Source organism: Nesoenas mayeri, assembly GCF_963082525.1.
Source record: "Nesoenas mayeri genome assembly, chromosome: 4".
NCBI classification, from domain to species: domain Eukaryota; kingdom Metazoa; phylum Chordata; class Aves; order Columbiformes; family Columbidae; genus Nesoenas; species Nesoenas mayeri.
This window is the reverse complement of record NC_137540.1, coordinates 22,968,638-22,986,336: the sequence shown is the minus strand read 5'-3', so window position 1 is coordinate 22,986,336 and position 17,699 is coordinate 22,968,638. Positions and strand designations below refer to the sequence as shown.

General features: G+C 35.7%; 1 protein-coding gene across 1 annotated transcript in view; it reads left to right on the top strand.

The window, feature by feature from the left end:
• LRBA (LPS responsive beige-like anchor protein) overlaps positions 1-17,699 on the top strand; it is a gene marked incomplete at both ends in the record, with an annotated part of 409,769 nt that overhangs the window by 47,299 nt on the left and 344,771 nt on the right. The window contains 12 exons of the mRNA XM_080343895.1: positions 727-860; positions 2,196-2,304; positions 2,413-2,565; positions 3,552-3,720; positions 5,667-5,746; positions 7,272-7,334; positions 8,870-8,967; positions 12,179-12,271; positions 13,549-13,657; positions 14,105-14,186; positions 15,868-15,991; positions 16,238-16,430. Coding sequence (XP_080200021.1) covers positions 727-860; positions 2,196-2,304; positions 2,413-2,565; positions 3,552-3,720; positions 5,667-5,746; positions 7,272-7,334; positions 8,870-8,967; positions 12,179-12,271; positions 13,549-13,657; positions 14,105-14,186; positions 15,868-15,991; positions 16,238-16,430 — 1,407 coding nt within the window. The remainder of the gene's footprint in view (positions 1-726; positions 861-2,195; positions 2,305-2,412; positions 2,566-3,551; positions 3,721-5,666; positions 5,747-7,271; positions 7,335-8,869; positions 8,968-12,178; positions 12,272-13,548; positions 13,658-14,104; positions 14,187-15,867; positions 15,992-16,237; positions 16,431-17,699) is intronic.

Here is a 17,699-nt window from a genome sequence, read left to right as displayed (position 1 = left end):
TAAATTTGGAGGGTGCAAAAGATTTCTGTTTGAAAACCTAAATACCAAGTTTTATAAGGATTTGGACAAGATAGGGAGCTGCTGATAGATCTGATTCTTTGGGTTGTCCCCACTACTACCTCGTTTTTTCAATTAATGTGGATGCACAGGAATCATAAGGCGAGGGGGGGGGGGGGGTGGGGGTGGGGGTGGGGTGGAAAAAAGGAAAAAAAAAAGAAAAGAAAAGAAAACAAACAACTTTGATAAAAGTTACAACCTTAGAAAATATTAGTATTACAAAGATTGTGTTAGCTTTTAAAAAAATCCTTCTTCCTCACTTCTGACGTACATTCACTCCCCTACAGATATTACCCAGCTCCAGTCCTTTGCTCTGTTGATATATGATAGCCTTTTCTTCCTTATGCTTTGAGCACCTTAATCTTTTGATTTGTCAGAAGCTTTTCATGTGTTCTGGAGATTCTGTATTACTAAAGGCTTGGTTTAGAGCTTGCAAGCCAACTCCTGTATATTCATCTCAGGATCTTCATTGTAGACTGAATCTAAAGCGACTGCTGGTCAGTCAGACTGAGCGTTTAGTGTGGCTGTGTCAGCCAGTTTGTACTTCTTGCTGTTTCTTTTTATTTGATCACAAAACAATTCTAATATTGAAGAAATCTCCAAATATTTCTAACCAACTTTAACAGTTTCTGAAGGATATTTCAATATTTCTTAATTTTTCTTTATCAGGATGTGAAAGCGGTCTTAACACATTCTATCCAAAGTGCCCTGCACTCGATTGGAGGAGTGCAGGTACTTTTCCCTCTCTTCGCACAGTTAGACTATAGGCAATATTCATCGGACCACATTGACACAACTGTTTGGTGAGTGCATGTACTTATGTTGTTCTGTGTTTCTTTTTAAGTAAAGGGAATTACTTCTTGCTTTATTAAGTGATGTAGTAATTTAAATTCTCTTATGCAACAATGAATTACGTCTAACAACAAAAAGGTGGCCATGGTACAGGCAGGACCTCGAAGTGAAGTGTTTAATTGTACCAAATTTTCTATGAAAGTTCAAACAGAATCAAAATGTACATATATTTTTTACTTCATAATATTTTGTGTAATAGAATTACAAATGATTATCTTGAGCTTATTCTTGTCATGGAGAAAATGCAGTGGGGAAGGCTTCAAGAGAAACTCCAGGAAGGATGAATTTTTCAGCTCCATTTCATTCCTTGGATTTTTTTTTTTTTTAAAATTTTTTTTTTTTACCTTCAGATGTTTTGGAAGACAGAGCTTTAAATGTCAAAACCTATATTAGTTTAAAACTGTTGTGCTTTTTTCCTCTACTACTCAGTGTTAGTGCCAGACTTTCCTCTGATTTCAGCTCTCTTTCAGCCTAATCCAACTTCTGAACATCGAGGCACAGACACTAGTGGAGCTCCTAAGTTAAGAGTAGTATTAATAGCAAAGGGATTGCCTTTTAGAGTCCTGGTGCCATTTGCTCTGTTTCATTGCAATTGTAGTTTCATGACTGTTTAAAGAAGGAGTGGTCATGATGTTCCCTCAGCCCATTTATACATTCCTGGCCTCTGTTGAACTGGCTCAGAATTGGGCATCTATATGATAAATCAGAGATTTGATTCAGTTGCAAACTGGCCCAACAATAGAGGGGTTTTCAGGTGGCTAAGCTCTTGATTCACAGGCACTGATAGTGTGACACAGTGGAGGGGCATGAACATTCCCACTGGCAGCAACACAGAGTTGAATTAGCTTGAACCAGTAGTAAGAGTGCATCTAGAAAAATATTCCCAAAACCTACTCATCTGAAAGCAGTAGGAAGTGGAATGGCATTTGTTACTGATCTTGCAGAAGTTTGTAAGTGAAATATGACGGAGGGAGAAGTACAGGCTTAACTGTTGCCTTTCTGCAAGAACATATTTTTAGAAGAATTTTCCTATTGTGTGATTATCTTAGATTCCAGAATTTCAAGTTAGAAATGCATTGATTAAAACCAATAAGTTAGAGTTTTCAAAATTTAATCTTGCTTTTTGTTTTAAAAATTCTGATCTGAGCATTTATATAGTACATTAAATGTATCTCTGGGCTGTGTTTATGCTGCTAATGCAATTGAAGTGTTAATTTGGAAATACTTTCTGCCTCATTGTAACCCTTTGGAACATTTTTCTTTACTAAACTTATTATATTTTTCAGTTCCACTTTACTGGCTTTCATCATGGAGTTGTTGAAGAACTCCATTGCTATGCAAGAGCAGATGCTTGCCTGCAAGGGCTTCCTTGTGATAGGATATAGCCTGGAAAAGGTAAAGCAAATCTTTCCTGATGCCTTACATGAATGTTGAATTTTTTTGAGAGAAATACTTTTTCTAGATTACTGCATGGCTCTTGCTTAAGCTGATCTTCTTTTACAGTCTTCCAAAGCCCATGTTACCCGAGCTGTACTAGAACTTTGCCTTGCCTTTTCAAAATACCTGAGCAACTTACCGAATGGGGTGCCCTTGCTGAAGCAGCTGTGTGATCATGTTCTCCTTAATCCTGCAATATGGATTCATATCCCAGCAAAGGTAAAATTGCTTATTCTTATGTGAATAATTTGTCTTATGATATGATGATTTGTCAGTGTCACGACTAAACCTGGACTCGAAGAATTACAGGTCCTGGCTCCCCAGCAGAAATCATACAAGAAATGTTTTCAGACTTCTCTTTCTGCATGTACCTGTCAAGTATTGCAGACTCCCAAGATTTTCAGGGAGTTTGGAAACCTGCAGCATTCTGAAGAACAGAGTTGGGAGTGACTTCTGGAGTCTCTGACCTAGTCAGAATTGTAGATTGAGAAGGCATTTTGGATGTGTTACTGATAAAATCCCATCAATTTCAAAGATAAATAATTGTGGGGATCAGATTTAAAATCTTCATTTAAATTGACATATTCCCTTCAGAAGAGTGGTGGTGTTTGTGCGTTTTTTTTATTATTTTTTTTTAACCATATTTTTTTATCCCCTCCATAAGGGTTTGGTTTGCACTTAAAAAACTGAGAAAGCACTGACAATGCTATTGTTGAAGTAATCACAACATATTTGTTTGGTACAACTAAATTAAATTATTAAGAATTATTTGAGTTATTAAAAGAAAATGGGAAAGAAGACATGTAAATATTTAAGTGTATAATGCTTAAGCCTATAATAAATATGCACCTTTTTATACTAAAGAGATTCTTCCTGTGTGACCCTGTTCTGAACAGAGAGGTTGGACTAGATGATCTTCAGAGGTGCCTTCTAATCTCAGCTGTATCTGTGAGGGTGTGAATACCATGCTTTCATGCTCCTATGAATGTGGACCAGCTTAAAAAAAACCTACAGCATTCTATAGTTTTAGAAATAGAATTAATTTTTTCATTGGTTTGCAAAGGTTTTAAGAGCTTTGTGACTGAGCCATGCAGAGAAAATCTATTTCTTTAAGAAATTTTAATAGGTGAAATTTAAGAATGTGATTGTCTGATGTGCTGCAATTTTATTGTCATGATTTTTGATCTCCTGATTGGGTGTTGTAGGTTCAGCTGATCCTGTACACTTACCTGTCTACTGAGTTCATTGGCACTGTAAATATATATGGTGCCATCCGGCGAGTTGGGACAGTTCTTTTGGTCATGCATACCCTCAAGTATTATTACTGGGTAGTGAATCCTCAGGATCGCAGTGGTATAACTCCCAAGGGCATAGGTAGGTATTCAGTTCTACTCTCATAAGCTGATGTTTGTTTCAAAAAAATGTATATAATGTATAGAATAGAACTGTAAATATTCTAAGAAGAGTATTATTTTAATTGAGTGGGTTCACTGTGACAATTCTAGCAGTGTTCTTTTGCCCATAGGATATTCTTGACAGCTCTTTTTCACAAAGTAATGGAAGCTTTTCTTAGAAGTCTTATCCTCTGTCACCAAAGACCTGCATGAACTAATACTAGACAGAACTGATCAGAGAAATGGTAGAGTTTTCTAAGTGTAGAGCTGTGCCTGGGAATGTTGTCTCTTTGTGGAGCTTGTTCAAGTACTGGGCAGTTTTTAAGTACTTGTTGTATCTATTGATAATAGCAATATAGCTGAAAACAGGCATACTTAGTCTATCTGACCGGTGTAGGCATGGAAATTTGTTGGGAAATTGCTTAATAATCATACTTAATCCAGACAGCAAATTCATGGTGAAAAAAGTTATAACAAATTTAGAACAAGTGTTTAGTACTTATCATTGACAGGGAACACAGAACAAGAATACTGATCCTAAGAAAAAAGCAAAGAGAATAGCTACTTAACTGGGAAATCTAGTATTATAAAAAGAGCTGGGAGAAGTGAGGTGTGCACCAGCATAACACAAACACGTGCAGATGGAACTGGCACAGATAAAGGAATTAATGCTTTTTGGAGGAAAGACTTTAGAATTCTCCCAGTTTGTTATCCTGTGTTTCATGGGGTTGGGCACACAGCCCTTGGCAGAGAGAGAATAACTTATGTCTTTATTCTTTCCTGTACTGAAGAAAGGCTCTAGAATTTGAAGGAGAAGCAGGTGATGAAGGAGAGCTAGATGTACTGGGAGTGAATGCTCCTTAGATGCGTCCAGCTTACAGTCACCAAAATGATCAAACCTTCCTGTTATGGAGTTGCAGAGATTGTTTTGTAGTATTTTGCATCCTGTAAGGAGAAAAGGATGTGTGTTTTCTCGCTTCCTTTTAGTGAAGGCATGGGTTTACTCAATTAGTTTCTGAAGCTATTGATTGAGCTCGAGGCAACTGCATGTGTAGGATAGTCTTACAGTTTAATGGCTTATTTTAACTAAACTGGTCTGTATGGAAAATAACTATTCTTAAACCAAATACACCTGTGAGCCTATGCTGTATAAAACCAGACTTGTATGATCACTTGCATTTGCTGGTTGATTTTTCACTGATGAATAGGATCATAAGAACTGTGAACCTATGAGCAAATGTCAATACATTTCTAGGGATAGGTTTTACAGCAGTTCACTTGCTTTCTGTATGAAAGGTTTTACTTGGCTTTGACATTTGCTTGCACCTGTTTTTTTAACCCTGCCTCTCCTGGGAACTACTCGGTGTTTTTAACTGCTCAGGGTATTTAAAATGTTTCAGTGGAAGTCTGTTTTACAGAGGAATGGCAAGTCCTTTTGACTTTGCGTTAACAAATTAAGTCTTTGGCTTTCAAGGTAATCTTTATATATAACATTGCAAGATGGGTTTGTTGTTTTTTTTTTTTTGGTGCCTATAGTCAGTGTGTAATAATGGCTTGCAGTTCTTCCTTAAAAATTCGAAATCTGGAAATCCTGACAGAAAGCTCTTAGACCAATCTTATCCCTTGGATGAAGTTGGTTCACTGCAAGCAAGTGCCAAAGTTGTGAAGAGAATTTAGAAGGCTTTAGAAAAGCCAATTTAATAAATGCCTTAGTAACACCTCGCTGTTGGGGCATTTTGTGAAAGAATAGTGACAAAAATGCATTACTATTTTGTAGTCTGAAGTGAAGGAAAGATTACTTCACTTATAATTGTGCCCTCTTCACCCAGAAAATGCCTTTTTTCTTTATGTGAAAAATGCATGCTATGCTAATAACAGCTGTTAATTTGTATTTCTTATATCAATAATACTTTTCTTCTTTTGTAGATGGGCCACGGCCTACTCAAAAGGAAGTTTTATCTCTGCGAGCATTCTTGTTAATGTTCGTTAAACAGCTAGTGATGAAGGTAGGATAACTTCAAATTATGATAGGATATCTAAGTTTCCTTTCCTAGAGAAATGTACTTTAATGTACATTTCTTTCTAAGTATGTTGAATTTTCTAAATATGTAAGTAAATAGAAATACCACGTAAAGTGCATCTTTTTGTTGCTCTTGCTGCAGAAAGCAGTACTAAAGATGCATTTTTCTCCATTTTAAGCTGTTTTTATAAAAAGTGGAGCTGTTAAATCCTTAACTTAGAAATGTTTACTACTGGGGAAATAAATAAATAAATAAAATAAATATTTGATTCCATATTTTGTGTTTGACAAGAACAGTATCACCGGCATCAGAAGTAGTTATTAAAGACTGAAGAGCAACGTATGACATTATGTGCTGTGAGCCTGTGGTACAGAGGAGGATGAGAAACACTGAAATAAGTTTTACAACTGTTTGTTAGACATTAGAGGAATATTGAAGTTCTGCATTTCTACTGCTTGTAGACTCTTCTTAACCATTTCATATTGTAAACTTTGATCTCTCGTCTTGCCCTTCTGTAGACTGTCTTTTATTTGTATGAAGGTAGCTCCCTTTCCCCCTCTTCCTTGCTGTTGCTAAGGGACCATTATGTTCTCTGTGCTCCCACCCTTAGCCCCAGCACTATGGAAGAATAACTCAAGAAGGTTCTGCTTTTGACTCTCATACTCTTTCTTTAGATTTAGTGTTCTGTGATTGAAGTATCAGGAACAATTTAACTATAAAGCTCTAGAAGACTTGCATTAAATGTTAGCTTCATTTTAATGTATTTTTAAAAAATTTCTTATCAGGGAGTTGTAACTTGGACAGTTTTGGATAGAGTTTTGTAAGGACAGTAAAAAGGATGTCCATCATAACAGGTCGATTCTTCCACAAATTTTCTGTTTTTATGCAGCAGTGCAAAATCTTTTTGAGAAACAAGAGACTTGCTTTAAGAAATGAAAGTCCTAGAAATAAAGAAGCCTGCTTTTCCATTCCCTCATCCTGCTCTTACAAACTCTTGGTTGGTTTTTATTTTCACCAAATAGAGCTCAAGGCATATGACATAGATGCCATAAATTATTTATATTTCTGCAAAGTTGATAGCAACTGAAAATAGGATTCTGTAGTGGAAAATAAGAAGTGAACTTAGCTATAAGCATAGCTAGTGGGCTTATAATTAAACATCCGGGTCTACTTCTGAATCTTTTTTGCCAGCTTTAGTGCCTAGCTCTCAGATCAAATTACCTGTTTCAATTAACATGGTTTACTCTAACAATTCTATGTACTATATTACTATCTAGCCTATTTTTATGTCTGTATTGGAGTCATCTTGGTGTACTTGTACAACCTACAATGGGTATTTTTGGGGCAGGCAAAAACCTACTTTCTATCCATGAAGCTATTATAATACCAAGGGAAAAAAATGGTCTTGTAGGACTTCCTCTGTATATAAGCATGGCTTGTAATAATGCTCTTTTGGGAACAGTACTTTCGTACTTGGAAGATGATATTTAAAACCTGTTTGTTTTTAAAGGACTATGGAATAAAAGAAGATGAATTGCAGGCTATCCTCAATTACCTGCTCACTATACATGAGGTAATTTTTAATTTGGGGGGTATGTCGGGGGACAGAGGTACTACTGCTGTTTGTGACCACCAAATACTTGAATATTTTCAACTGCTGCCTTTTTTATGCCACAAGGTGTCTCTGTAGAGGAAGCAGCACACACTGTCCAACTCCTTGGTGTAGTGTGCTGAATTGCCAATATTCTTGCAGTGATTTAAGCACTATGTTCAATGTTAGATTGAAGTTCATTAAGCCACTAAGTCAAAATGGTTTCTTGTGTTGTTCTGCAAACTGATTTACCAAGCAGAGAAACAGATGGTGAGACTGACTTTAAAAAAAAAAAGACGACAAAACCTTATTTTATGCTGCCTAAGTAATATTTTTTGTTTTATTTTTCTCTCCTTTTTATTTTGCTTCTTAAATAAAGCAATAAAATTGAAAACATGCATTAAAAAATAAAGATGCATGTTAATGGCATCTAAGAGAAGCATATAAACTTAATTGGGAGAAAATGTTGGTTACCACTGATGCATCTGCATCTTCATATTTTAGCACCAGGAAAAGGCACTTTATGCCAGATGCAACATCAAAGACAAGGGAAATGGGGACATAAATCTAACTGCTCTCATCTCTGTAAGGGTGCTTGAAATGGGTAAAATAAGGAATTAATTGAACTTCAAGCAGTATGGATTATTTTCTTTCCTTGTTTACACCTATATTTTTCTTTTGTTCTCTGTGCTGGTTGCTACTACTTGGTAGTACCATGGTCAAGCAATTTAAGTCATTCTACTTTATATGGAGATGTTAAAAAAAAAAAAAGACTATTGGTAATATGTAAGCAGGAGCTTTTTATAGCCTTCAGATGAGGAGGTAGTATTGTAACTATCTTAGCATGGTTTGTATTTTGGAAAGTGATGGGGTTTGTTTGTTTTTTCTTTTAAATAAGCTTTCATTCAAATACCACAAAGAATGAGAAAAGTGGTTTTCTACTTTTTAGGTTATTTGTAGTTAAAATTAACTTGGAACAAATTAATAAACTACTTTAGAGTGCTTTATACCAATAGAATGAAAAAATATACTGAGCAGCTTGAATTACCCATTTAAAATATTGCCTGTGGCAGGTGGTGGTATTTTTTTTTTTTCCTGGGATGGACATTTGTTAGAGATTTTGCATTAAACACCACCCTGTGACCCAGAAAATGTGCAGCAGTTTATTTCTAGCTCCTGTGCAGTAAAAGAGGGACAAATACACATGCAAACAGATGAGCATGTGTGTGGAAGAAAATACCACAGTCCAATAGTCCATTGCCTATCAAAGAGTTACACCCTGGATACAGATGTATCACACTTCACTCTAAAAAAGAAAGTGGGTTTTTTGGTAATATTTTCTCCTGTGCTTGCCTTCCAGATCTGTAGCTCTTTTGATCCTGGCCTAATTGGTGTGGTCCTTGGTTTACTATTACTCTCCAGATAATTTTGAAATATTTCATAGTCATTCTTTTAACCAAAATGATGTTCTAGTGTACATGCATTTTTAATTCAAATTTGTAACTTTTATTCAACAGGATGACAATCTAATGGATGTCTTGCAGTTGCTTGTTGCTCTGATGTCAGAGCATCCTAGTTCTATGATCCCTGCTTTTGATCAGAGGAATGGATTACAGTAAGTTTGGATTTTGTAAGTGGGCAAAAGGAAACAGTATTTTGACCAAACTGTTGCTTGCTGGTATTCCCATGAAGTCTGAAAGTCCTCATCAGTGTATGTGTTGTGATCTTAGACTCCTCATCTTGGGAGATTTTTGTGTCCAGATGTTTTTTTGACAAGAGGTGATGTGGGATTTATTATCACTGAGGTATTTTTTTTAATATTTCCAAGCTGTCAGTCATGCTTAAGCATGTACTGATCAATTTTAGTCCATACATTGATGTTAAGTCGTCTTCTACTAGCACTTAGTCTTTAGCCTCCCCTTCCTACCTGTGTTTCAGAACTAAAAGTGGCCGACAAAAATGAGTTCTGATTTCTTCTGATCTTTGTTAGTTGCTTTCATTTTTTTTTTTTTTTAAACATATAAAGCATTATGGGACTTTTGCAGATAAGAACGCTTTTGTTTAAATTTAGCACTTTGTGGTATGAATTGCTCACAATCTGTTTCTTCTCAACAAACTGAAAAATATTGTTTAACACCATTGTGAGAGAAAAGCAGAGAGAGTAGCAAATTCTACTAGCAGTAAAAACACAAAAGATGATCTGCTGGAAAAAGACTGAGTTATGAGACTGATTTTATGTTATGGCTCACAGAGGGTGGTCACATTAATGAACTTTTCTAATTTAAAATGAATCTGCCTGGACATAGTGGGGGAAAAACTGGAACAGGCAAACAAATGTTAAAAACTGTTCCTAGAAGAGTATGTGGAGTTGTAATTCTTTTGTTGTGTAAAGGCAGAGTCTCATTTCATACATTTTGTTGCACTTATTGGTTAACCCCTATTTATACATATATTTTTTCAGTTGCCCTTTCTCAAGAGACAACATTCAGGAACATTCATAATTGTTTTTTCCTCTTCTCGTGCTAGGCTGATTTTTTTGATTTTGTTTTTCTACCCATTCTCTTCAGCTTTAACTTCGTTTGTATGGTAATGGATTATGCTATGGGAACCTAATAAAAACTCCAAATAATAAAGTATTTGAATGTCATGTTTGGGTCTCCAATGGAATATGTTTGTTTTTGTTTAACAACTGGCAGTAGCCATTTTCTTATTTTATTAACTAGTGTATGGGCAAGTCAGCATGAATAGTGAGTCCACAGTGAGATATCTCGGTTTTTTTATTTCCTGTCTCACTGGTTACATTTCTTGCTCCTGTATTGTTTCCAGTCACATAATGGGTGGTTGTGTATGCTTATTGATACATTTACTTTTTCCAATTAAAACACTATGTTCTTGAAATTTAAAAATAATTTTACAAAGTTTTATAAGTATGTGGTGTCTTTTAATAACTAAGATCTTAAAAGCAACTAATCTACTGAAGAAATAGTAAGTGTAAGGATATAATTTTTCCTGTGCAATTAGGTGATTCTTGAACTGTTTTGTTAAGACTAGCAGGGAGATGGATCATATTGCTTGGATGAACATTGTATGGTGGGCTTGCACTTTCATTTGATTCTGTAGTTGCTGTGGCCACAGCTTTCTCCAGAATAAGCTATTTGTCACAGATAACTGGTTTTTAATCACTCCTGGCATTGCACTTGAATACTATTATAAAACTAGATTTTGTCTTAGTTTAAGTGTCCTGGGTAATATTTTTAGGCATGTAAAAGTAAAGGAATAGATAACTAGTGAGGAGTGCTCTATATGTATAGGTAAGACCTATAAACTTGAATAAGTCCTTTGAACTCTTGATAACTGGCTGATTTAAAATGCAGTATTGTAACATCAGATATTTTTGGAAAGGCTCTAGAATCTTTCTTTTTTTTCCCCGCAATAAGGTGATACAAATTTCCTCAAAAAATCACACAGAAAATAGTCACAATAAAGGCTGAGTAAGACTCTGTGCCTTCTCTTCCAGTACAATTTCATGGAACATTAGGAAATTAATTTTTTTTTTTTTTTTCAGAGAGAGCTTAGTAATCTCTGTAGATATAAGCCAAATAATATTTCACAAATGGAAAGATCTGTCCAATACCATGAACTGTAGCCCAACTAAAATCAGATAATGACATGGTGATAAGTATTTCAGTGTCTAAAAAGAACAATGGTTGAAATTAGATGTGACTGATAAATACATGTAGATGTCTTATGTTTTTATGGGAGATTTACAAGGAACAAACATTGCTGCGTTTGTTATTCTGCACATTGTCAGAAGGCCAATATTAGAATTTTTCACTGTGTAAATAAATTTGATTTAATAAAAGATTAAGCTTTATTCAGTAAAAGTAGCTGATTCTAATAAGATCTTAAGACTTTAGTAGCACCTAAACATGGCTGAACATGTGGTTAGCATGTACTGCAAATAAATGTTTGAGAAGTTAAGGTTAAATACTGGTCCAATTTCTTTTTATTTGGGGAGTGAAAGCCATAGATACATGTAATGAGATCTGTGCAGTATTACAGTAATGTCATATATATGTATATATATAACCTTATATGTATATAAGGTCACTGGGCACTTCCCACTGTAAGACCATACTTCCAATTGTTTATTAATTTACCAGACTTTCATCAGTTATATTGGCACTTTCCTTGCTATGTTTATTACACTCTCATTGTTTTTGTGAAAAATTCAGCTAGAACTGTTCAGCTAGCAAAGTCTAGTACTTTGTTACAGGCATGCCCCTTGCTCCTTTTGGCTTTCTACTTAAAACTTCTTAGTGGAGAATCACAAGCAGGTGTAGAGGGTAATCGTAAGGAGGTGAAGAGCAGAAACCAAGGTGGGTGAAATGAGAAGACTTGGTGTCTTCCTCTATCCTCCTGAGGAAGAACAGTGCACACAGGTGTCAAATATTAGTGCTAGGAATAAATCCCACTCCATACATGGCTCTTCCTGTCCAGCCACACTTATACTAAAACAATTACTGTCTTAATTTTCTGGATAAAACATCAGCTTAAGACAGTTCTCAATATAGGAATTCCAGCAGCCTTTCACAGTGTATGTATGTTTTATGTATTGCTATTTGGAAGATATTTAAATTTGATTAAAATTTCTAAATGTAATGAAATTGCAAAGTTAACAGAAATGTCATGCTAGTTTTTGTAGTCATTCTTTTAAATTAGGCTGAGACACAAATGAATTTGCAGTGCACTGCATTGAGTTTGTCATTCCAAAAGCTGCTGTGTATTTCAACTATTTTAGGAAGCTTTGTGTTTTCTCCACTTAGGGTCGTCTACAAGCTTTTAGCATCAAAAAGTGAAGGCATCAGGGTGCAAGCTCTAAAAGTGATGGGATATTTCTTAAAGCATCTCGCTCCAAAGTAAGTACCCACAAAAAAGAAAACAAAAAGGTAGGTTGTGACACATCCATGCAGTCAGTAAATACACTTCACTGAATAGGAGCTACCAAAAAGGCCAACAGCATTGTGGCTTGTATCTCGAATAGTGTGTCCAGCAGGACTAGAAAAGTGATTGTGCCACTGTATTCGGCACGGGTGAGGCCCCACCTTGAATCCTGTGTTCAGTTTTGGGCTCCTCATCATAAGAAGGATGTTGAAATACCAAAGAGAGTTCAGAGAGGGGTGCTGAAGCTGGTGAGAGGCCTGGAGCACAAGTCTGATGAGGAGCAGCTGAGGGAACTGGAGCTATTCAGCCTGGAGAAAAGGAGGCTGAGGGGAGACCTTATTGCTGTCTACAACTACCTGAAAGGAGGTTGTAGCATGGAGGGTGTCAGTCTCTTCTCCCAAGTAGCAAGTGACAGGACAAGAGGAAATGGCCTCAGATTGCACCAGGGGAAGTTTAGATTGAATATTAGGAAAAAATTCTTTGCAGAAAGGGTTGTCAGGCATCAGAGTCACCATCCCTGGACGTCTTTAAAAGGCATTTAGATGAGGTTCTTAGGGACATGGATTAGTGCTAGAGTTAGGTTATGGTTGGACTTGATGATCCTGAGGGTTCCTTCCAACTGAAATGATTCTATGATTCTAGTATCCTTCAGTTTGTCATTAATGTATTTCTGGTGGAATTGTTATTGGCAACTTGTGTCCAGACATTATCATTTCCTTACCAAGTTCATTTAATACTTACTTGGAGTATGTCTGTGTGCTTTTTAAAGTGGTCTTTTTCTGTAATTCCACTGAAATCAGTTGCAAGAGTTAGACAGATGAGAGTGAGCCCGATGTTACTTACTGAGAACTAGATTTAAGATGTCTCAAGTTGACTGCAATAGTGGATAACTATTGAGATCACTGACCATGGTTAAAATGTATTTTGCAGAGAAATGAGGATGAAGTTAATCTTGTATATTCGTGTTTATAAAGAAATCCCTAAGGATGTGTTCCAGCTTTTTGGGCCCATGGATGTGTAGACCACGTTTATGGAAACAAGTTAGCTGTCTTGTGTCTGTCTTCAGGGAATGACTTGTCCTTTCAGGATTTGAATACTTGCCCTTTTTCTCAACCATAAGTGAAAGGCTTAAGGAACAAAAAAAGGAAAGATATTTCCAGTGATTTCATGTATATTGAGGGCACACTTTTTCTTTCTTTCTTTCCCTAAAGCAAGTTGAATAAGTTTATTTTATCTTTCTGTACTATTTTAGGAGAAAAGCTGAAGTCATGCTTGGACATGGATTGTTCTCTTTGTTGGCTGAAAGGCTGATGCTTCAGACAAGCTTAATCACCATGACCACATACAATGTCCTGTTTGAGGTAGTAATATACTGTAGTTAGGATCCAATCTTCCTAATTACTTGTAAGACATTGTTAGAAAATTGCTTACATATTTGTGCTGATATGTTCCAGATGACATTAAACCTTAGTGTGGTGCAGCTGAGTGCTGCTTTTTTTTCCCCAGAGCTCACTACTTTAGATTCCACGCCCCAGCCCCTTAACTTGGTTATGCTCATTATGAAAAATTCTAGATAATGAGTAAGCTGAGTGTCTCAAGCAGACAGTCATATATATGTGGAATTTTATTATAGCAATGATCTTGCTTTGTGATGATTTAGGAATCAAGAAAGAGAACAAGTGGGTTTTTAGGATAATTTTTAGAGCCATAGTGAAATAATGGTGGTGCTGTGTGAAGGATATATCCAACCGTTTTTCAGTACGTTCTCTTTATGGACATTGTTATGGCATCTTCTTCTTTCTTGCTAGATTCTGACGGAACAGATTTGCACTCAAGTGATACATAAACAACATCCTGACCCAGATTCAACAGTGAAGATACAAAATCCTCGTAAGCACCATATGCATTTCTGATCTTTGCTGAAAGAAAAGTTGGCTCTAAAAAGCCATGGGAAAGTTAATTAAGTGCATCCACCAGTCTTAATTCTGATCTCAGTTTTACCGTCTTTCACACAAAAGGAACGATAATGTGTGTTTAGGTGGAGTTATTTAGGAAGTATGTTGCTACAGCCTTTTGAAAGACGTTTTATGTGTCTAAATGTGTATGTAGTTCATAACTCACCCTTTTTGGCTGTGCACTTCTGTTATGAAATGGTTTTTCAAGACTTGCATGCACAGAATACTTCGATTTAATACATGTTAAGGTTCCAGCACAATTCTGATTGCATTATTCAGTGATGTCAGACTAAATTACCTGAAATATGGAAACAGCCTTCATGTTAAATTACCTTTAGTATGACAATGCTAGATGGAAAGTCGGAGAAACGTATCCACTCACTGTTTTGGTTAGCTTACTTTATGGAAAATATCTTGATATGAAACTTTAGATGTCTTTTGAACTAAGAGAAAATACTGATATCATTTCCTGAATTATATGCATTATTAATCTGCTCTGTATATAATACAATGGATTTGGGAGAGCTTTTGGAGTTAATTTTTTTTTTCCTGGAGAAATGACAGATTTTTTTTTTTTTACTTTCATAGCTGCTTTGTGTTTGACTGTAGGTCATAGTTGTGACTTTGCTTCATGTGGAAAGTGAGGAAAGAGAAAGGAAAGCATAGCAGATACAGAAATCTAGTTGCAGTACACCATTTGCCTCCTGGTAAATCCGTATGAAGCAAGAGATGTGAGGAGATTTCTGTTACTTTCTCTTAAGACAGTTGAAGTTGGCAGTTATTTCTGTTGTTAATACAGGTTATTTGTGGTGTGAGGTATGAGCCTGTAATTATCTAGGTCTAACAGGAAGAGTGACTTCTAGAGTACCTTTTTAAGATCAGCGTTAATATTATCAAACAAGGAATTTTCTCTTTTTAAAGACATTGTACAAGGTGAACTGAAACTGTCACAGTGACTGTTCAAATTGCACCCTGATTTACTTACAAAGGTTACTTTTTTTTTTTAAAGTAACAACAACAGTGCTCCAAAAAGTGGAATGTACCCACAGTTTTAACCGTGTCCTAAAAATATAGAAAACATTATGCTCATAAAAAGTGAAATTTGGTATCAGGAAGGTTTTTGTCTCCTTTCTCATATTTTTTTTAATAATGTAATTGTTAAGAATAGTTAGAAGTTGTTCACATTGTTTGAAAATTTAGTATTATTAAGGGCAGTAAAATCTATGCATTTTTCTCCTGTACTAATTTTACGACTGAGGCCTTGTATTATGTGAACTTCCTTAGAAAAAGGTTCTGACTCTAATTTGTTCTGCAGTAACATTTGTGTTGCTTAAACCTGATAATTCAAAGAAATTTCAGAATAATTTAGCTTGGATTCCATTTTCTTCAGCTATACAGGTCTGCAAATCCCCCTGATAGTGAGCAGGTTTGAGAAGTCTTATGAGCAGCAATTTATGTTAGTTAAACTTCTGTTCAAATAGAGATGTGCTTTTTTGTAGTATAAAACTTCTTTTTATGTAGCGTCACATTTCTTGGACAAACAATATTTGAAGATGTCCTGTTTTTTATGCTGTGCTTGGTTACTAATATTTTGTTTCTCATGAACTGTTTTACAGAGATTTTGAAGGTTATTGCAATCCTGCTACGTAATTCTCCACCTTGTCCAGACACTCTGGAGGTTCGGCGAGCCTTTCTTTCAGATATGATTAAACTTTTTAATAACAGCAGAGAAAATAGGAGGTAAGATATCTTTCTATGTGCACATGTATATGAAGTAGGTAACAAGGTCTTCTAGTAAATTAGCCTCATTAAGCAGATACAGCTTCACTGCTGTTCAGCAAATTCTGTAGTATAATCTTCAATATGTAAAATTAGAGAAGCTTGCACATGGCAGATGTTTGAAACATCTTGAATTCCTGACTTAGCTGATGTGTATTTCTAAGATATATTTTGAAATTTGATTAAATAACATTGTGTATATTGCAGGAGTTTGTTGCAGTGCTCTGTCTGGCAGGAGTGGATGCTTTCCCTTTGCTGTTTTAATCCCAAGACTTCTGAGGAACAGAAGATAACTGAGATGGTGTATACCATATTTCGAATTTTGCTTTACCATGCAATCAAATATGAGTGGGGTGGCTGGCGTGTTTGGGTGGATACGCTGTCGATCACACATTCAAAGGTGAGTGTTTGAAATAGCTGGGAAATTTTGTTATGCCGTGTTGTTTGATTTAGAGTCTAAAAGTGCTATATAATACAGTAAGATAGCCTTGAAGTGAAGGTTGGTAGTTAAATAAAAGCCCAGTGTTTATACCTGTTACTGAGCATAACTTTCAAATATTTGACAATCATATGTTAATTTTGTTGTTTGAACACTTAAATATTTGTTGTTGTTGTTGCTCAGGTTGTGATAGGATTAGTTTACTATGAAAATGGCACCTATTTAAAAAATAAGAAAATCATATTTCATGAGCATTTCTGAAAAATGTTAGTGCCGCTCTTGGCTTTTAATAATGGCATGAACACAAGGTGGCGCACCATATCTAGTCATAAACAGAAATCCCTTTTAGTAACATCAAAAGACTGTAAAACAAACCAGTAAAAAGCAAAGAAATCGGAGTTAAGACACATGCTTCAGCTGTTAAACTGTCATGGAACACAGGGTGAGAACACAAATGCTTGCTGCATGAATAAGGTTATTAGCCTTCATTATTCTTCTGTCTGATTTTTGTTGTTGTTGTTACAACCAGAATTATATCATAAAAGTTACTAGTAGATCTTTGGACAAGGCACAGTATGAAAGATAACTGCCCTGCCTTTTTCTGAACAAAAGAGTGAGGCCAGCGTGGGCCTTGTCATCATTCTGTTTTATAAAAAAAATATTTATTTAGAATGAATTAATTTATAAATTATGTATTTCTAAATGTGTGCAACTCAACGGTGCAAAATCTGTGAATTCTGAAGATCATTTTATGTTTCTAAGGAATTGTTAGCATTTCTGAGGTTCTTGATTTTGTATGATTTTTTTTTTTCCTCAGAGTCAGTCTCTGCAGACAGCAAGTATACTGTTATTTTGCAGCTCTGTTTATTTATCGCATACATAGCTCAATAGAGGATTATTGGGCTATGGGGAAACCAATACAGAGAGCTATGTAATAAAAGTGAGAGAAATAATATCATTAAATAGTCACTTAGCTAAATGGATTCTAGGTGCAAAGAATTCAGGGCCAAATTTTAACCCTTGCAGAGATCACATTTTAGTTGTTGAAATATCCTTGATCTTCTTTTGTCGTGTCTGCAGTCCTCTCTTTCGCTCAGGATGCAGAGAGTATGGGTGGAGTAGACTGTACAATGGCAAGCTGTAGCCAGAGTGAAGACCCCTAATGTGCTTTTATAGAAACTGGCATAATTTAAAGCATTTCTGTGATTGTTGGGGAACTGTCCTGGGGAA